At 52.0% G+C, this 18,104-nt stretch overlaps 8 protein-coding genes across 8 annotated transcripts; 5 read left to right on the top strand and 3 right to left on the bottom strand.

Moving 5' to 3' along the window:
• Positions 1–490: 490 nt before the first annotated feature.
• PtrM4_062300 (DUF3128 domain containing protein) lies at positions 491–1,072 on the top strand (the record flags this gene model as incomplete). Its single annotated transcript, XM_001932961.2, has 1 exon — positions 491–1,072. The coding sequence occupies one exon, from the start codon at positions 491–493 to the stop codon at positions 1,070–1,072; it is 582 nt and encodes a 193-aa protein (XP_001932996.1).
• A 485-nt stretch (positions 1,073–1,557) lies between these two features.
• Positions 1,558–3,607, bottom strand: PtrM4_062310 (HSP70 multi-domain protein; the record flags this gene model as incomplete). The annotated part of the gene is made up of 3 exons (XM_001932962.2): positions 1,558–2,653; positions 2,710–3,551; positions 3,602–3,607. 3 exons carry the CDS (start codon positions 3,605–3,607, stop codon positions 1,558–1,560), a joined length of 1,944 nt encoding a protein of 647 aa, XP_001932997.1.
• Positions 3,608–6,691: 3,084 nt separating this feature from the next.
• Positions 6,692–8,296, top strand: PtrM4_062320 (uncharacterized protein; the record flags this gene model as incomplete). Its single annotated transcript, XM_066105582.1, has 1 exon — positions 6,692–8,296. One exon carries the CDS (start codon positions 6,692–6,694, stop codon positions 8,294–8,296), a length of 1,605 nt encoding a protein of 534 aa, XP_065964209.1.
• Positions 8,297–8,370: 74 nt separating this feature from the next.
• On the top strand, positions 8,371–9,666 carry PtrM4_062330 (uncharacterized protein; the record flags this gene model as incomplete). Its single annotated transcript, XM_066105583.1, has 1 exon — positions 8,371–9,666. One exon carries the CDS (start codon positions 8,371–8,373, stop codon positions 9,664–9,666), a length of 1,296 nt encoding a protein of 431 aa, XP_065964210.1.
• Positions 9,667–9,976: 310 nt separating this feature from the next.
• On the top strand, positions 9,977–10,402 carry PtrM4_062340 (uncharacterized protein; the record flags this gene model as incomplete). The annotated part of the gene is made up of 1 exon (XM_066105584.1): positions 9,977–10,402. One exon carries the CDS (start codon positions 9,977–9,979, stop codon positions 10,400–10,402), a length of 426 nt encoding a protein of 141 aa, XP_065964211.1.
• Positions 10,403–10,681: 279 nt separating this feature from the next.
• Positions 10,682–13,276, top strand: PtrM4_062350 (uncharacterized protein; the record flags this gene model as incomplete). The annotated part of the gene is made up of 1 exon (XM_066105585.1): positions 10,682–13,276. One exon carries the CDS (start codon positions 10,682–10,684, stop codon positions 13,274–13,276), a length of 2,595 nt encoding a protein of 864 aa, XP_065964212.1.
• Positions 13,277–14,276: 1,000 nt separating this feature from the next.
• Positions 14,277–16,935, bottom strand: PtrM4_062360 (Sds3 domain containing protein; the record flags this gene model as incomplete). Its single annotated transcript, XM_001932966.2, has 3 exons — positions 14,277–14,377; positions 15,358–16,462; positions 16,519–16,935. 3 exons carry the CDS (start codon positions 16,933–16,935, stop codon positions 14,277–14,279), a joined length of 1,623 nt encoding a protein of 540 aa, XP_001933001.2.
• Positions 16,936–17,600: 665 nt separating this feature from the next.
• PtrM4_062370 (uncharacterized protein) lies at positions 17,601–18,071 on the bottom strand (the record flags this gene model as incomplete). The annotated part of the gene is made up of 1 exon (XM_001932967.1): positions 17,601–18,071. The coding sequence occupies one exon, from the start codon at positions 18,069–18,071 to the stop codon at positions 17,601–17,603; it is 471 nt and encodes a 156-aa protein (XP_001933002.1).
• Between the last annotated feature and the right edge of the window lie 33 nt (positions 18,072–18,104).

Below are 18,104 nucleotides of genomic sequence, written 5' to 3' on the forward strand. Positions count from 1 at the left end.
ACACAAGGTGGGGCGAATTAGGGCACACGTTGGGCTTCTGTGCTGCTTCGAGTATTACCGAGATGGGTGTTGTAGAGGGGCGGTGGGGAGATGGCAGGATATATACAGGCCGCTCGATGACAGCAGGTAAGCAGGCCGTGTTGGACACAGACCAGGAAACAACACAACGCACTGAACGCGTAAGGGGAGTTGTGATCTTCAAGGCAGCTGCACTTTCGTGCAAGTGCGATGCATGACGTAGCAGTTAGTCTTCCCGCTCACGTGTGCGGGCCGTCTGTCTTCTCATTCGCCGGAGGTTTGCTACTCCATTTCGCGTTTCCTGAATTTCTTCCCGCGCAACCGCCCCCGCGTCTCGCGTATAGGGACCCTGAACAAAAGAAAGTGTGACATGCATGCCGTCTGAATTTAGTCCAATTCGAAATTTGATTATCGTCTGAAGCATTGCGCGCGCAGTCTCTCCAGCAAAGTTTTCTTCCCACACACGTCTATCATGGCCTGGTGGCCCTTCTCAAGCTCAGGCGCAGACGTCGCGGCGAAGCAACAATCCCAAAGCATATCCTCAGCAGCGCCAGTCCAAAAGCCCAGTGATGCGCCTACATCGGTAACAGGGCAACCGCCATCCTCTGCGCCACACGATCCCGACTTCTACGCCGCACACCCACACCTCGCGCCTCCCTCCTTCTCCTCAAATACCGTTTCATCGTCAACGTCGCAAGCCGCACCCGCAGATGCCTCTACTACGGAAGAATTCGACCCATCACTCCCACGTACAATGTCATGCCGCGCCGCCTTCGACTCGGCCTTTTACTGTAGTTCGCTCGGCGGCCACTTCAACGACATATATCGCTATGGACAACTACGGTCTTGCTCCGAACATTGGAATGACTTTTGGTTCTGCATGCGCACAAAGAACAGCTATAGTGGGCAGGATGTCAAAGAGAGGATGATACAGGATCGCTATCGGGAGAAAGAGAATACTTTGAAGAGCGGACCGAACAGCGAGCACGTCTGGAGGAAGAGAGGTCCAGGTGAGGAAGTCAAGGGAGCCTTCAGTAAGGCGGCTGAGGAGTAAATACGACGGAGTAGGATATACGTGTACGATAGCTACCTGTACAACATGATAATGCGTTATGTGAGACATGAGGCGTTAAGATTCAATACACATTTTCGGCACACCTAGAAGGTATTCACATCCTCTGATTTGCAGAAGAGCAAGCCCTTCATATGCATGTATCCAACAGGCATACATATCATACCGCGCACCAAGGACACAACCCCTCCTCTGTAGTCGTCAGAACATCACGAAGAAAAGAAAAACAAGTAATTTGAAGTATCATCTCGATTCTCTACAAAGGATAGAAGTCCCCATTATTAGAGTACATGCTAATCCACCGAACTTTTCCTCCCAATCGTTGATCGTTAATCATCCTATGCATTGAGAAAAACCATGAAAAGGGCTCATTGGCCTCGAACTCCGTGAACTACCACCCAGGAAAAAGTCTATGCTTGAACATGCACAAGGAAAGAAGACGAAGAAGAAGGCAAGAAGCGATCTGCTTAGTCGACCTCCTCGACAGTGGGGCCGTCGTCGCCGCCGGCGCCACCAGGAGCACCGCCGGGCATGCCGCCACCGGGCATACCACCGGGCATGCCACCCTCACCGCCGGCTCCGTAGAACTTCATCATGATGGGGTTGGCGATACCCTCAAGCTCCTTCTGCTGAGACTCGTACTCGTCCTTGGTGGCGGTCTGGTTGTCGTCCAACCACGCAACGGTCTTGTCGATCTCGGCCTTGAGCTTCTCCTTGTCGCCGGCATCGAGCTTCTCGTCGACCTTGGAGTCGCTGAGGGTGTTGCGGAGTGAGTAGGCGTAGGACTCAAGGGCGTTCTTGGCCGCGATACGGGCAGCCTCAGCCTCATCCTCAGCCTTGTACTTCTCAGCCTCGGCCAACATGCGCTCAATCTCCTCCTTGGACAGACGGCCCTTGTCGTTGGTGATGACAATCTTGTTGGTCTTTCCGGTACCCTTCTCAAGAGCAGAGACGTTGATGATACCGTTGGCGTCGACGTCGAAGGTGACCTCGATCTGAGGAACACCACGGGGCGCAGGCGGGATACCGGTAAGCTCGAACTTGCCGAGAAGGTTGTTGTCCTTTGTACGGGCACGCTCACCCTCGTATACCTGGATGAGCACACCGGGCTGGTTGTCGCTGAAGGTGGAGAAGACCTCGGACTTCTTGGTGGGGATGGTGGTGTTGCGCTTGATGAGGGCAGTCATGACACCACCAGCAGTCTCGATACCGATGGACAGCGGCGCGACGTCGAGGAGCAAGATCTCGGAGGTGGACTTGGATGATGTGTCACCGGACAAGATAGCGGCCTGGACGGCGGCACCGTAGGCAACAGCCTCGTCGGGGTTGATGGACTTGTTGGGCTCCTTGCCGTTGAAGAAGTCGGAGACCATCTTCTGGACCTTGGGGATACGGGTGGATCCACCGACCAAGACAATCTCGTGGACGGAGGACTTGTCGATCTTGGCGTCGCGGAGGACACGCTCAACAGGCTCCATGGTGGAGCGGAAGAGGTCCTGGCAGAGCTCTTCGAAACGAGCACGGGTGATGGAGGTGTAGAAGTCGATACCTTCGTAGAGAGAGCTGTATGCGGTTAGTTATGCGTCCATGTATTCGCCAAAGGGTAGGAATATACTCACTCAATCTCGATCGAAGTCTGAGCTGAAGAAGACAGGGTGCGCTTGGCCCGCTCGCAGGCGGTTCGGAGACGTCGCAGAGCGCGGGCGTTGGACGTCAAATCTTTTTTATGTTTACGTTTAAATTCGTTAGTGAAGTGGTTGACAAGACGGTTGTCAAAGTCTTCACCACCCAAGTGGGTGTCTCCAGCAGTGGACTTGACTTCGAAGATACCCTCCTCAATGGTCAAGAGGGACACATCGAAAGTACCACCACCCAAGTCGAAGATGAGGACGTTACGCTCACCCTCGGTCTTCTTGTCAAGACCGTATGCGATGGCTGCTGCGGTGGGTTCGTTGATGATACGGAGGACGTTGAGGCCGGCAATGAGTCCAGCATCCTTGGTAGCTTGACGTTGTGAGTCGTTGAAGTAGGCAGGTACAGTTACGACAGCGTTGTTGACAGTGCCACCAAGGTAGGATTCGGCAGTCTCCCTCATCTTGGTCAGGACCATGGATGAGATCTCCTCAGGTGTGAAGACCTTCTCCTCGCCCTTGAACTCGACCTGGATGACAGGCTTGCCACCCTTGTCGATGACCTTGAAGGGGAAGTGCTTCATGTCGGCCTGAACCTCAGCATCGGCGAACTTGCGACCAATGAGGCGCTTGGCGTCGAAGACGGTATTGACAGGGTTCATGGCGACTTGGTTCTTCGCTGAGTCACCGATGAGGCGCTCTGAGTCTGTGAAGGCGACGAATGAAGGAGTTGTTCGGTTTCCCTGGTCGTTGGCGATAATCTCGATGCGGTCATCGCGAAAGATGCCGACACACGAGTATGTCGTACCAAGATCGATACCGATAGCGGGCTATATCAATGTTAGTAAAGTAAAAGTACATATCGGACATGGAAACTTACAGCCATGCTTGCTATGGGTCTGTGTAGTGGGGTGTCAAAAGGAAAAGTTGCAGTATGCTCACAAGTCGGTGACTTATATGAGAGTGAGTCTTTAGAATGTGATTTGTGTTGTGAAGTGAAGAGACAGTAGCCAAATGCGCGGGCGGAGGAGTTTTTGTATCGCTTGGGGAGGTATTGTTTCTACAGAATTCCAGCACTTTCGACGTGCCAAGCCTCCAACCAGAACCTTCCCGCAAGCTCGCGCAAGCTCTGCGGCCCACTAGAAACATCTGCCTTGCGCCTTGTACTGAGTAATTTGGACCCACATTCACTGCGCTGTACCCTACCCAGCTTGCGCCCAACGCTCCTGCCTGCCAGGCCGCGAAGCTTCTTGCCATTTCTTTCTTTCGCCGCTTGCGGAGGGCATGGTCTTGCCGTGCTATGACGCCAACCTCACCCCACCATGCCCTCAAACAGGGGGCATAAGCGAGTTGCCCCGCCATGAGCGGCCCAGATGTCATTGCAGATTGTGTACGCGACGCTTCATGCAGTTTCGACGTTCGGAAGTCTCTTCCACCATCGCCATCGAGTATCGCGGAGAGACAAGCGTGGTAATGTGCCAACTGGCACTTTGTTTGGCGAACACCGTCCCCATTGAAGCGGAATGTTGACGTTTGATGTGTATTGCGACGCAAGAAGTTTAGATCTACGTAGTTAATGTTTACATACTTAGCAGTAAGCTACTTACGCTTCAGTTAATTACGTATATTTCTACTATATTCTAATCGCTCGCGACTGTAATATGCGAGTGAATGAAAATGTACTCTCTTTATGTCTTCACCCGCCCGTACACGGCGGCATTGGTAGATAGTCGTGATAATAAAAGTATATAAAACGCGGCGAAAGGGCTAACTAGCAGGCAGATGCCAGTACAAATAATGTGCCACCCGAAGGCTCTTCCTGTGCTACAACGCCCAGTCAAACAAACCTGTATCGTCTTCGCTGTCTTCAACGATGGAGATCTATTCTCCGCAAACTCCATTACACCCAACACCGAAGTGGTACCATGGTACAGTCGACCCGAGGCGACCCCCCCCCCCCAAAACTACCGCATCCAAAAGTCCTCAAATGATTACATCCACGCAGTAAATTTGCGATCGAAGAGAACCCCTAGTCCAACGCCGAAGAGGAGAATTCCAGCGAACAACTGTGAAGACAGCAAACACGATACAGATCTATCCTTAGCAAACTTTATTACACCCAACGCCGAAGAGGAGAGTTCTAGTAAATACTAAATCCTATGAAGACAGCGAACACAATATAGATCTATTCTTAGTAGATTTCATTACACCCAACGCCAAAGAGGAGAGTTCCGGCGAACACCAAATCCTGTGATCGGTGTCTTCACAGGAGTTGGCGAGATCTTGCGCTTCTTCGGCTTCTGTATCGTGTTCGCTGTCTTTACAGGATTTAGCGAGACCTTGCGCTTCTTTAGCGTTAGGTGTAATGAAATCTACTAAGAGTAGATCTATATCGCGTTCGCTGTCTTTATAGGATTTAGCAAGATCTCGCCGTTTAGCAGCAGCGGCGGCACCAGCATCCTGAATTCTTATCCATTCGAGCTGATATAGGCTCGGGTTGTTGTTAGTGTAGTCATGGCCTTAGAAGCTAGTTTTTTTAAAGGCCGTAATACGTCTAAATCTTTACTATTTTTTTTGGTGCTTCGTATAATTTTAGAGTTTACTTAGGGCTAACTAACTTAGATGTTGGAGGATTTTGTAAGGTTAGAAAAGATGACGTGGTTCTGCTGCCGTTCGTACGTATGTGGACCATATCTCGCACCTCCGCTTCTACCTCAATCATAAGAGAGAAGCGGAGGGGCGAGATACGGTCCCCATGCGTACGAACGAAGCACAAGAAAGCGATAGTGAGGATCCCCACTATCGCTTTCTTGTGCTTCGTATGATTTTGGAGGTTGCTTAGGGCTATATGTCTGAGGACACGTCGCCCCTAATAGGCCCGCAGCCCATTAGTATTTCGTTTGTGTACTCATTTAGTACTAGAATCTTTATTATAGACAGAGCCTAGGCTCTAAAAAACTTATATTACGCAAATTAATCGTGATATAGAGGGAGTTGCCTATATTTGTTAAATTACTCTAGATACTTCTTATTATGCTCGCAAAACACACTTAACAATTTTATGTCGGAGGATTCTGCTGCCGCTGCATGTATGATCATGATAGATGCTTGGTGGAACTCTGCGTCGGAGCAGCAGGCATTCTGCCGCGTGTTCTGGATTAGCCAAAACAAGAAGACGTTCATAAGCCGACTTTACGTTAAGAATATAGTAGACGAATACTTTATTTAAATATAAGAGAGAAAAGAAGAAGACATAAATAAATAATATTTATAAGCTAACTTTATATTAAGAATATAGTGTGGTGTAGTAGCTTGTCACGTGTTCGGCGTTAGGTAATCGGCGCTAGGGTTGAGTATTTTAGGACGACTCCGCGTAGAGGAGCTCGACAGTTATCGTACACCATTCTTAATACTACCGTTTATTGTTCGGATACCTTCTTGTTCTCTACTCTCTACCGATTGCGGGTCGGCAGCCTCTCTTCTGACTATTGAGGCTATCCCTCTACCACATTTTTGGTGACCTAACCAGGGGGACACGACGGTCTATCGGTGGAGTAGTAGAGAAACCTCTTTGTTTTACCTGTTTTCGAGGAGAAGTCGGAGGGGCAGAGACCCACGACGAGTTTTCGGGGACCCCATTGAACTCTGAGCGCTTCTCGATAAAGTTTGCCAAGGCGGCGGAACTCTCGGGGAGTCTCTACGGTGTCAGCGGAGCGGTGTGGTAACCTGCAGAAGGACTGCAGAACCGGCACAACGTACAGCCGAATAGGAGTAGGCGAGAGCGTAACGCCCAGTGCTAAGGAGGCACTTTCACCAAGGCGGTGAAGGGACATCGGAAGAGAGGGAAGGAACCTGTCTCAGAGAGGCAATCGGGAGTCCGGAAGCAGCGGATCTGTATTCAGAACAAGAGAAGAGGAATAACGTTTAGTGTCCAAGACACAGTCAGAGCAGGTCTCTTTTATCGAATAATATGCCGTCCGAGACGTCTTCAGCACAGAGCGAGGAGCCTGTGTCAATCCTAATGGCAGAGCCTGGACAACCTGCAGCCCGTGACTCTTATCGTCAGTACCTAGGCAAGCTAGAGCCTCACGATGTGCACGCGCCACGCTTTGATGGAGAGAACATTTCAGAGTTCTTAGACGAGTACGACTTCGAAGCTGATCGAGTGGGCTGGCCAGAGGAGCTTCGGAAGAAGCAGCTACCATACTTCTGCACACAAAAGTATAAGGCGTTTATCCGAAAGTTGCCAAGCTACTATGGGATAGAGAGCTACCAGGAGTACAAGGAGGAGCTTCGAGAGCTGTATGCGGGGCAGGATGAATTTCGGCAGAGAGGTACCCGAGCGTTCATCGAAAACTACGTGAAGGAGGTGCAGCGACGACAACCTGCGGTCCGAATTGTCGAATATTACCAGAACTTTGTGACCTACTTTGCAGCTGCGGAGAGCCGAGGACAAGTCGCAAAGCTTGAGAAAGGACACTTCTTCTTCCGGGGCCTGGCTATAGAGGACATGGAGCGAGTAATGCACCACATGCCGAAGGATGATCGGCCGCGTCTAGACGACGTCACCTCGTTCAAGATTGAGAAGATCTACCAGTTTGTCCGTGAGCACCAAGCGCAAGAGGAGGGGTTGAGTGCCCTATACTCTGACTACAGTTCGACAAGCCGGAGACTAGCCCGCCGCGATGCAGGAGTAGTAGAAGAGTCTATCCCGACATTCAAGAGACCTTCAGAAGCCCCTCGGCAGAGTGTTCCGGGGATCCTTCCAATTGCTGCTCAGCCCGACAAGGCAGCTGCTCCGAAAGTTGATCAGGCTGTGGAGGATCTAATCCAGCGTTTCCAAGGACTGTCGATGACTATAGAACAGTTCAACGAGATGGCTGAGGGCAATATTGGGATCCGAAGACTGTTCGCTAAGCCAGAGAATTACGCAGAGGCCTACAAGCAGCTTGTGCTAAGACCCCACCGGGTAAGCACGGAGATACTAGAACGCAATGACGGGAGCTTCAAGTCAATCTACCCACCAATAGTCAACCCGCAGGCAGGCGTACATTACGCAGGCAACCGAGAGCCGCAGCGTGCTCGCTGCAGGTGCTGTGGCAGAGAAGGGCACATTATCGCGAATTGTCCGGACCAGAACCTTCTGAAGAGTAATCGGTGGTGCCACACCCGGAGCGAGGAGCAACCGAATGGCTGGAAGCAAGTCCGGTACTACTTCGGACCCTACCCGACAGACATCTGGGGCATGTTCCCTGGCGGAGGCATTGCGCCGAAACCCTTTGGGAGTGAGGTTCTCGAGTGGCTACTTCAGTCTTTAAAGGAGCGTTTCAAGGTGACCGATGACCAACTAAAGCGGCCCATGCAAGAAGTTCTCCCAAATTGGTTCGACGCAGCAGGAAGGCCTATTAAGGTTGAAAAGACTGGTAACAGCGGCGAGAGCTACACAGTAGAGTCAAGCGAGGAAGCGGAGCTGATGGCGAGGCAAACGATGGCCCTTCGGTCAGCTGCGCAGTTCCTTGAAACCGTGTCTTGTAGAGTACTGCACCCGAAGACGACTCGGAAGTCAACGCCATAGATGGGCGCACGAAGGCTGGTCGACTGGCGAAAGAACAGCGGGAGCGTGAAGCTCGCCTTGGTAAGAAGCCAGGCATGCCTCGGATGAAGAGCAGTCGGACCGCGAGCAGCTATGAAGACATGGACGTCGAAGAGGAGCCAGAGGTGCTAAGGCATAGAGCCCAAGTAGAGATCGACGACTCCCAGGTGCCTGAAACTCAGGTTCAACAACGTCTTGACACTCCGATAAGCAACGGGACGCGCGAGAGAGACAGTCGGAGCGCCACAGTGGACCACGATGTTATACCTGCACCAGCGCCTGTTCCGAAAGCCTCTCGAGCCTTCGCACCTGTGACCATACCGACGACCGAAGACCTTGCGGCGATGGCCCAGAACACAGCACCGACGGTACTTGCAAAGGCAATGTTAAACCAGGAAGTCCGCGGGATCCGGCAGCTCGATTTATTAGCGTCTCCCGAAGTAGCTGCGGCAGTGACCAAAGCACTCGAGGAAGCGCGTAGGCCGCGTGTGCACTTTCAGGTTGACGAAACGCGCTCAGGAGAGACAATGGAGATCCAACAAGCTAATAATAATAAATCTGATGACGAAAAAGCTGATAGTGATGAAGATGGTTCGATAGAAGAGGCAGTCCAGCGATTATATGACTGGGGTTCTGGAGATACTTGTGTGGTGGAGACTGAGAGCTCTCAACCGGAGGTTATTACGAAAGGTATTCTGACGCAGCTGTGTCCGAAGATGGATCGCAGCCGAAAAATTGACCGAGTGGGAGTCGGGGAAGCCAATGAGCTCCACGATTTCCAAAACTACGAGATTAGTGACGAGGAAGACGGCTACGTCGAAGCGCAATCGAGAATGCCCTCCGAAGCGCGACTAAAGGGCGAGTTACAGCAGCAGCGGTATTCGGTGAAAGGACAGTTGCCGACATGCTGGGTGTCTCTCCACGGTGGTATGGGTCGAGCGCTTATTGACACGGGCTCGCAGCTGAACGTTATGCGGCTTTCGACAGCGAGAGCGCTGAATGTCTACATTACTGAGCTAGATCAGTCGGGTCTGCCTCCCGAATTGCAGCAGGGCATGATAACCGCCGATGGAGGGATGGACCCCTTTGTAGGCACAGCTTATTCGGTTCCAATTGCAGTTGGAGGGATTATAGTGCCAACGCACTTTCGGATTGTGAGACGTTTACGGAGAGCAATTCTTCTTGGGACACCATGGTGCGCAACGGCGCGTCTCCAGATACAGTTCGACACTGTTGGTCGGACACTTTGCTACATCAAGTCGATGGACGGTCGGCGTGAAGTTTCTTTTATAGGGTGTGACCCAGCGCCTACAGCCAACGCGGCGTCGATTGAGCATCAGGGAAAAGGATAGCGAGCGCGCTTACTGGGGAAGTGTGCTCGGCGGAGGAGTATTGCCCAGAACTTATACCGAGTGACATGCGGGTAGCGCGCTGGTTTGCGCGCATGCCTGAGTACAGATGGTTGTTCGGGGAAGAGCTGGACCGCCGGGAAGGGGGAAAGTCGGGGCAGGTGTTGTCAGCGGAGGAGCAGAGGTCCTTCGAGGAGATAGTAAGGCAGCAGTTTCGTCTGTCGCGTGACAGGTTATCGGGGAAGTAAATACCCTGTACAAGAGAGTCGCCGATAAAGTAAAGCCTGTGGACATACCGAGAGAAGACGCACCGATGGATCTCGGGCGTAAGGACTGGAAGGAGCGCGCAATAGCTCGTCAAGCCGCTCGAATAGCACTCAGAGGACCGGACATTAGCCCATTTGATCACCTTTTCTATGTCCGTACAGCAACGTTTCCGAGAGGGCATCGGTTAAACCCGGAGCGTCTTCGAAAGATGAATATTGGCGAAGATCTCCGTCCGAATGAGGTTCACTTAATCCAACAGCTTATGTTCCAGCGAGAGGATGCGCTGGCGTGGGAGTTTCAGCACATGTCGCAAATCCACGAAGATGTACAGCCTCCGTACAAGATTCGGACTATTCCGCACACCGCGTGGCAAGAGAAGAACTTTCCGTTACCAAAGAAGCTTGTGCCGATTGTGAACGCGATGGTGGACGTACGGGCAGAACGAGGGACATTCGAGCATGGCGACGGGTAGTACCGCAATAAGTACTTTCTTGTTCCGAAGATTGAGCGACCAGTTAAACCAGAGGACTTTCGGTTCATTAACAATGCTGTACGATACAACGCCGTGACTTTAAGGGACGCCTATATCCCGCCATCTGCTGATGAGTTCTCGGAGAGGTTCGCAAACAGGAGGACTTACGCTCTGTTTGATCTGTTTTCGGGTTATGACCAGATACCATTGCACACGTCTAGTAGGGACATGACAGCCTTTCAGACGCCAAACGGACTATACCGACAGTGCACGCTCCCGATGGGCGCGACAAACTCTGTGGCGGTCTTTGTTCGGGCGGTGATGAAGATCCTCCACGATCACCTTCCGGAGACAGCGCCTTTTGTAGATGACATTGTAGTGGCAGGGCCTCGAGACGACTACGGAGGAGAGGAAGCTTTCGATGGTGTGCGTCGGTTTGTTCTCGAACATGCTTTGCAGATGGATAAGGTCCTTACGGACATCGCTCGGGCCGAGGCCACAGTCTCAGGAAAGAAGTCGTGGTGGGGAGTTCCCCGAATGGCTATTGTAGGGTATGAAGTTGACAAGAACGGTCGCCATCCTGCGAAGGATAAGGTCCGAAAGATCCTTGAGTGGCCGGAGTGCCGAACCGTAAAAGAGGTCCGACAGTTTGTTGGCATCGTTGTCTACTATCGGCAATGGATCTTTTGTTTCTCGCTGAAAGCAGAGCCGCTCTTCGTGCTCCTTCGAAAGGACGCTAGGTGGATTTGGGGAGACGAGCAGAGGCATGCGATGAAGATTCTGAAGGAAGCGATTACCTCTCCGCCAGCGCTTGTGGCGATTAACTATCGGGGCGGTCTTTTGATTGTCGGCGTGGACGCCTCAGTTCGCGGGGCAGGGGCTCACTTGGAGCAAGTTGGTCCGGATGGCCGTCGCCACACAATAAGGTTTGAAAGCACGCTGTGGTCCGAAGCAGAGTCGAAGCTCCACTCCACAAAGCTCGAGTGTAAAACGCTTGTTTGGGCGCTGAAGGTCTTTCAGGTCCACCTTTATGGACACCCCTTCCGAGTGGAAACAGACGCAAAGGTGCTGATTGCGCAGCTCAATCGGTCGTCTCCAGATTTGCCAGGCTCTGTGATGAATAGGTGGCTTGCGACTATCCTTCAGTGGGAATTCGAGATTGTCCACGTGCCAGGAAAGAAGAATGTTATCCCCGATGCTCTATCGAGGTATCCGCAGCCTGAGGGGTGGACGCCGCCAAAGGAAGACGAGGATGACCTAGAGCCGTTTATCGATCGGGTGCTAAACAGGTATGAGGAGACAAATTTAGTTATGGCTACTGAAGAGACGATTGGGAAGCTGCTCACAGAGGAGTACGATGAGAAGTCGGAGGAGATTGCGGTGTTCCTGCGGACGTTGAAGAGACCAGATGGGCTTCGGGGTCAAGAACGGCGAAAGTGGACAAAGAATGCGGCGCGCTTCTTCGTGCGAGACCGACACCTGTTTAGGAAAGCTACCAAGGCTATGCCAGTCCGCCGAGTGGTAGACGGAGAAGACCTACAGGCAGCGTTAATCCAGGAAATCCACGAGCGGTTAGGCCATAAAGGGATCCAGACGACGTTCGGAGCTGTATGTCAGCGGTATTGGTGGGACGGCATGTACAGACAGGTAGCGAAGCAGCTCGGGCCTTGCAAGGTCTGCCAGACGATGAGAGGCACTCGGAAAGAAGCAGAGCTTAACTCGACATACTCTCGGGCAATGTGGTCTTGGTGGACAGTCGACATTACGCACATGCCGAGGGTACGCGGCAGGACCTACCTGCTAGTTGCAAGAGAGTATCTTTCGGGCTGGCCAGAGACTCGTGCGCTCTCGACAGCAAGTTCCGATTCAGTTGCGAAGTTTATCTTTGAAGAGATCTGCTGTCGTTGGGGTGTGCCCGAAAGGATTTCGGTAGACGGCGGAACCGAGAACAAGTCAGTAGTCCAGTCGCTGGCTACGCTCTTTGGTATTCAACGGGTTCAAGCCTCCGCGTATAACTCGCGCGCGCAAGGGCTTATCGAAAGAGGTCATCAAGGCTTTATCCATGGGCTGGCAAAGATGCCGGGCTTGTGGATAGACAACTTGTCAGCAATAACGTGGGCCGAGAGAGTGTCGCTACGAAGACCGCTCGGGTTCTCACCTGCGCAGTTGGTGCTTGGTCAAAATCCGGTCCTTCCGATTGAACTTGTAGTGCCAACGTGGCAAAGCCTACCGTGGAGCGAAGTTCGGAGCCATGCCGATCTTCTTGCGGTGAGAGCTACGCAGCTGCAATTCCGCAGAGAGAACCTGGAAGAAGCAGTCCAACGTACGAGAAGACTTCGGAGAGAAGCTGTGGAGAGCCGCAACGCTAAGAAGGACGTGCCGAAGCCCTTTCAAGTAGGAGACCTAGTTTTAGTTTGGGACGCGATTAAGTCCATCGACAAGAGCTCGGATAGGAAGCTCGATGACAGGTGGAGAGGTCCATACAGAGTTCGGGAGGCGCAGGCAGATAAAGGGTACTACCGGCTAGAGGATCTAAATGAGGTTGCTTTTCCGAATACAACTCGGGCTGATCGCCTAAAGAAATTCGAAGAACTGCCGGAGGAGCTAGAAGATAGCCTGCTGCGAGGGCGCTTGCGGTTGTATCCCGAGACCGAGAGATTGCCAATGGCAAGGCCTACGGCGCCAAGACAAAGGCAAGCGACGCCAAGAGCTGACCAGACAAGAGATGTTCAGGCTGGGGAGGACCGCGAAGGAGAGCAAGACAGGCGAACGATAGTCGGAGGGATAAACCGAGGAAATATCGTGGAAGGTTCAAGAAGGGGAGGGCAAAGCCGGCGCCTCCGGATAGCGCGCGGGGACAGCGACACAGAGTAAGGGAGACAGAAGAGGCTGGGGAGGTTAGCATCACCGAGCAGCTATTGGGGAAGAAGAGAGGCGATCGCTGCCGTGGTTGTAAGGTGAGAGAGCAGTTGAAGGCAGCGGTGGGCTTGCGGAGGGACTTTCAACAAGAACCTCTGGCCTGGACTGGTTAAGAGCGCTTCGGAGGTGGAGGAGCAAACGCGAGTGTTTGTCAGGAAGGCAGCATGGTTGCAGGTTGCGGCAGGCATCGCGAGACAGTCGGAGGAGTCGTCGAAAGCGGGTCGGATAGTTTTGAGAGGCATTCGGCAGCTTGAGGGGACCAAGCTGGAGGCTGGGGAGGAAAATGTGGTGTAGTAGCTTGTCACGTGTTCGGCGTTAGGTAATCGGCGCTAGGGTTGAGTATTTTAGGACGACTCCGCGTAGAGGAGCTCGACAGTTATCGTACACCATTCTTAATACTACCGTTTATTGTTCGGATACCTTCTTGTTCTCTACTCTCTACCGATTGCGGGTCGGCAGCCTCTCTTCTGACTATTGAGGCTATCCCTCTACCACAATAGTTAGTAGATAAATACTTTATTTAAATGCAAGAGAGGAAGTAGGAGGAGATAGACGTGGTGATAGAGGAGGACGGCAGCGTCAAGAACACGGTGGACGAACACCTTGTTCAAATACAAGAGGTGAAGCAGGAGGAGATAGACGTGGTGATAAAGGAGGACGGCAGCGTCGTGAAAAGGATGGATACCCGCGCATTGATGCGGTTGTATGGGCACCCTCTTCTCCAACATCGCCACCATGCCACCCAAAGCCACCCCTGACGCCAGCCAAAAGATGTCCTCGCCGCCGTCCTCTGCAGCACCGGCACCACCAGCCTGGCCAACAAGAATTACGAGATGATGAGCGTGCTCGACGGCATTGCCCGCTTCTGCTTCTGCTCTTGGACCTTGGCTTTCTCTTTCATAACAGCAGTCGTAGACAACTTGGCGTTAGCTACTACTAGCCTCGCAATCTTAGCTTACTTCTTCTTCTCCTTAATAGTTTTCTTAAGCTTCTCGTATTCTACTATATGTAAGTGTCTTGTGAAGAGCTTTGCTGTTTCGAGGAACTCGTCCTCTACTATCATCCATTAATCGTCACGTAGATCGAACCTGGAAGAAGACGGCAAGTGCATTCCAGAAGCCTAAAAGAGGAAGATAGTGCGTGATCTCGCCACATATTATGAAAGACGTCGAATAGATAAGGATTAAGGCCGCCGCTACCGCTACCGCTATTTTCTTCTTCTTCTTCTTCTTCTTCTTCTTCTTCTTCTTCTTCTTCTTCTTCTTCTTCTTCTTCTTTCTCTATTCGACGTCCTTTAAGGGTGCTAAAGAAGCCAGAAAGAGAAAGATAACGCGTGATCTCGCTAAATCCTGTGAAGGACGTCGAATATATATTGTGAAGGGTCATGTGTGGGCGTGTGGGCTTGTCTACAACATAATAAAATCAGGAATCTTCTCTTAGGAGAAAATCTAGATATGGGTTTTTTTCTACGTGACTAAAATTATTACACTAGGCGGCGGAGAAATCTACTCGACACTAGTGGACAGCGATTGTCCCTTCAAACGACCATGTCATGATAATGACGACTTGTAGAAGTCAGCAGAACACGTTGTAATGTCGGTCAGGCTGAGCCTTCGATCGACCAGCAAGCCCGTTTAGTTCTCGATTACGCAGTCCATTCCACACATGCTCCTATCTAATGGCAGGCATGACCGCCTCATCATTTCACTTCATCACTGGAATGTTGGTTAGGCCGTGATGATCAATCATGGTATTGGTAGTTAACTAGGGAAAGATAGTGATACTCAGCGTATAGCCATACGCCACAGACGCAACGTGCCCAAACGCCAGAGATGGATATAATATGAGATCATAACGCGAGAACCATGTCAAACCTGTGACACGCCTCTAACCACCTCCTCGTCCCCTACCACGTCCCCTTCCGCTGCCACTTGCTGTCCGTGTCATCGCAACACCTCCACCATGGCCACCAACAGCGAGGGTATCCCTCTCCCCATAACGCCCTACAGGTGTATTACCACCTGCGTCCGACCAACCAGCCATGCTACTCTGAGCACTCATGGGCACACCGCCCAGTCCTGCGCCCACCTCAAGATGCGGCGCCGTGTTCCGGAGTGCACTTGTCATTTCGTTTACGGGTTCAGAGAAATGTGGTGGTTGGACCTGGTAGTCTCGTGCCTTGACAGGGTTGCATGCAGCTTGCAAGAGTCTCTCGTTGAGCTCATCGTCCGGTTGCGCTTCCCTGAGCATGAGCTTCAAATCTTGCTCAATATCCTGTGCCGAAAGTGAGGGTGGCGGTGGTGCTGAAGCATTAAGCTTCTGGAAAACCTTTGCATCGAGAACAAAAGGCGGGTTGTAGATGAACGGAGGTATTTGACCGCTCACTATGGCGGCTGTAGGGTTGAGTGCCGAGCGTGTGGCACCACGGGTTGCGTGGGGGTTCGAAGAGAGCTGACGGACCATGTCTGACGCGCCAGGTACATCATCTGACTCTTGGTCTTGGTCCATGGGGTCGCCGTTCTCAGAGGCATGGTCGCCATTTGTGCCATTGGTCTGACCGTTAGTTGCGGCTTCCTGTGGTGATGCCTCGGTATTCTTCATCTTGGCAAAGAAGTGAGACGCGGCCGTCGTGGCTTGATTCATGGCCATGTTGAGCTCCTTCTCGCTAAAAAGCCGCTCGATAGAATAGGCGGCTGATTCAAACTGGGCGTTGACAGTGCGCGCTTTGGCTTCGCGGAAGGGCGAGCCAATACCCATTTCGTTAGGGCGACCAGCAGGTCCTGGCGAGTCATTGTCTTGGTCTTCGAAGAGCTTCCGCTTCCGCTTGTTCTCTTGAGCTACAGCAAGCTCTTCGGCGTCTCCAAACTTATGTCCTGTCCTCCTTGTTTTGCGAGGCGCTTGCGGTCCGCCAGGGCTAGCAGGAAGTCCGATGCTGAATTGGTTGGGATGCAGAAGCATTGCGTTGCTGTCGGACAAATCTAATTGCTCCTTTTCTCGCTTCAGCTTATTTGTCCGTTGTTGTATGCTTGCGATGAGTCGCTCGCGAATGGTGGCAGCAAGTAGCTTATGCTCTTCCTCAGCTATCTGGACCTTGTAGTAGTGCGCATTCTCGATTTCGTTCTTGGTGTTCTCGTTTTTGTTCTGTACGATGTTGGTGATTAGTGCATTAGGAGACCAGAACAAGCGCGAAGACCTACCCAGAGCATAGTTAGATTATAGTCGCGTTCTTCCATTGCATCATTGACAGCGTCTACGAAGCGTGAATAGTGTCTTCCACATTGCGCAATGTAGTCAGTGCCGGCGCTAGGTGTCGAAGGCACGTTGTTCCCCATAATCTGCGTGATGAGTTCTGTCGCTTCTTCTCCGCCATCTTCAAGAGGCTGATTCCCATACGGGTCGGCCTTCATGATCAGGCTAATATCAGCTTGCAGCGCCGCGACTTGAGCTCTATAGTGACTATCCCTGTTCTCCGAAAATGAAGCCATCATTTCTGCGAGCTTCTCCGCAAGCATGTTGCGCCGTTTGTCGCGCTTTGAAGGCTGAGGTTGAGGGGACGTTGCCGAATGGCCGAGCGGAAAGTTGTCCGCCGGCGACGGGCTGCCATTTCGTACCATGGCTACAGGTAAGACACTTGAGGCGTGTTGGTGTCGCGGTTCCCTGGTTGTGCGAGACAGGACAACGGTAGAGAACTCCGGGTCCTTCCAAGGTTACGTGCTAGTGTGTCGCGGGAATGGATATGCTGAAATTTCTGAACAGTGTGGCGCAAAGGAGATGAATAGTAGTACCTTCTCATTAGATGAGGGGGTTCAAAACTCACACCAGTGGATATGGTTTGCAAGAGTGAAGGTAGCACGGGCAATCAGTTGCGACAATACGAACGGGGAATAGCGTGGCCGCCAAGACACCGACTGCCGACTTCTCGGCCATGGACTCAAACAGGTGATTACCTGCATCACCTGGCAGCTGCGGCACCTATAAGCGCATCTTTCTCGCACACATTCATCTAGTATAGTATATAACGGGCTAATCGTATACTTTACCTTCTACAGTCACCTGAACATTCAACGAGCTCACGAAGACAACCTCTGTAGGCGGTAAATCCAATTGAATTGACCTAGCAAAACATAGAGAATGAACAGCGTAAAACTACCGATCTGTACAGCAATGATCCAACTACTCATCTTTCGCGTTTTCCTCCCCATCATTGCCAGCGCACGCTCCCATCCTCACCATAGCCTGGCATCTCGTCGTTGCAATGGCATGTAGACGCTGTCTAAGCCTATTCAACAAAGGTGTCGCATAGGTTGAGGTTCAGGTCTGCGGTGCCATGGTAGATCGCACTGTAGTCCGGCTTCGGTTCGCCCACCCAAACAATCTGTTCCAGGGGAGCGCCGCCGCTGTTGTGGATGCGGAGATTCTCGCCTTTGAAGTCGAAGCCGTGGGCAGTGCTCAAGCTGTAGTAGAGTCCAGCTTTCGGGTCCAAGGAGTATGCCATGGTCAAGACAGGCTTGCCGTTGTAGAGGCCATCTTGGGACTTCATGACCTGGACGGCAACGCCGACACCGTTCTTGGCTACTTTCATGGTTTCGACGTACAGCCCTTTAGGCAGAATCATCTGGACGGGGGATTGATCGGTCTGAACGGACGTGACGAAGACTGTGAATTTGCAGTTGTTGTATACAGTAGCGTAAGCTGCCAAAGCAGTGTTGGCAAACATGGCGACAGTGGCGACGAGGGTTGAAAGACGCATCTTGGAGGCACGAACTTCGGGAAGTAGTAAGTA

The sequence above is a fragment of the Pyrenophora tritici-repentis genome, chromosome 2 (genome assembly GCF_003171515.1).
Source record: "Pyrenophora tritici-repentis strain M4 chromosome 2, whole genome shotgun sequence".
Lineage (NCBI taxonomy): Eukaryota > Fungi > Ascomycota > Dothideomycetes > Pleosporales > Pleosporaceae > Pyrenophora > Pyrenophora tritici-repentis.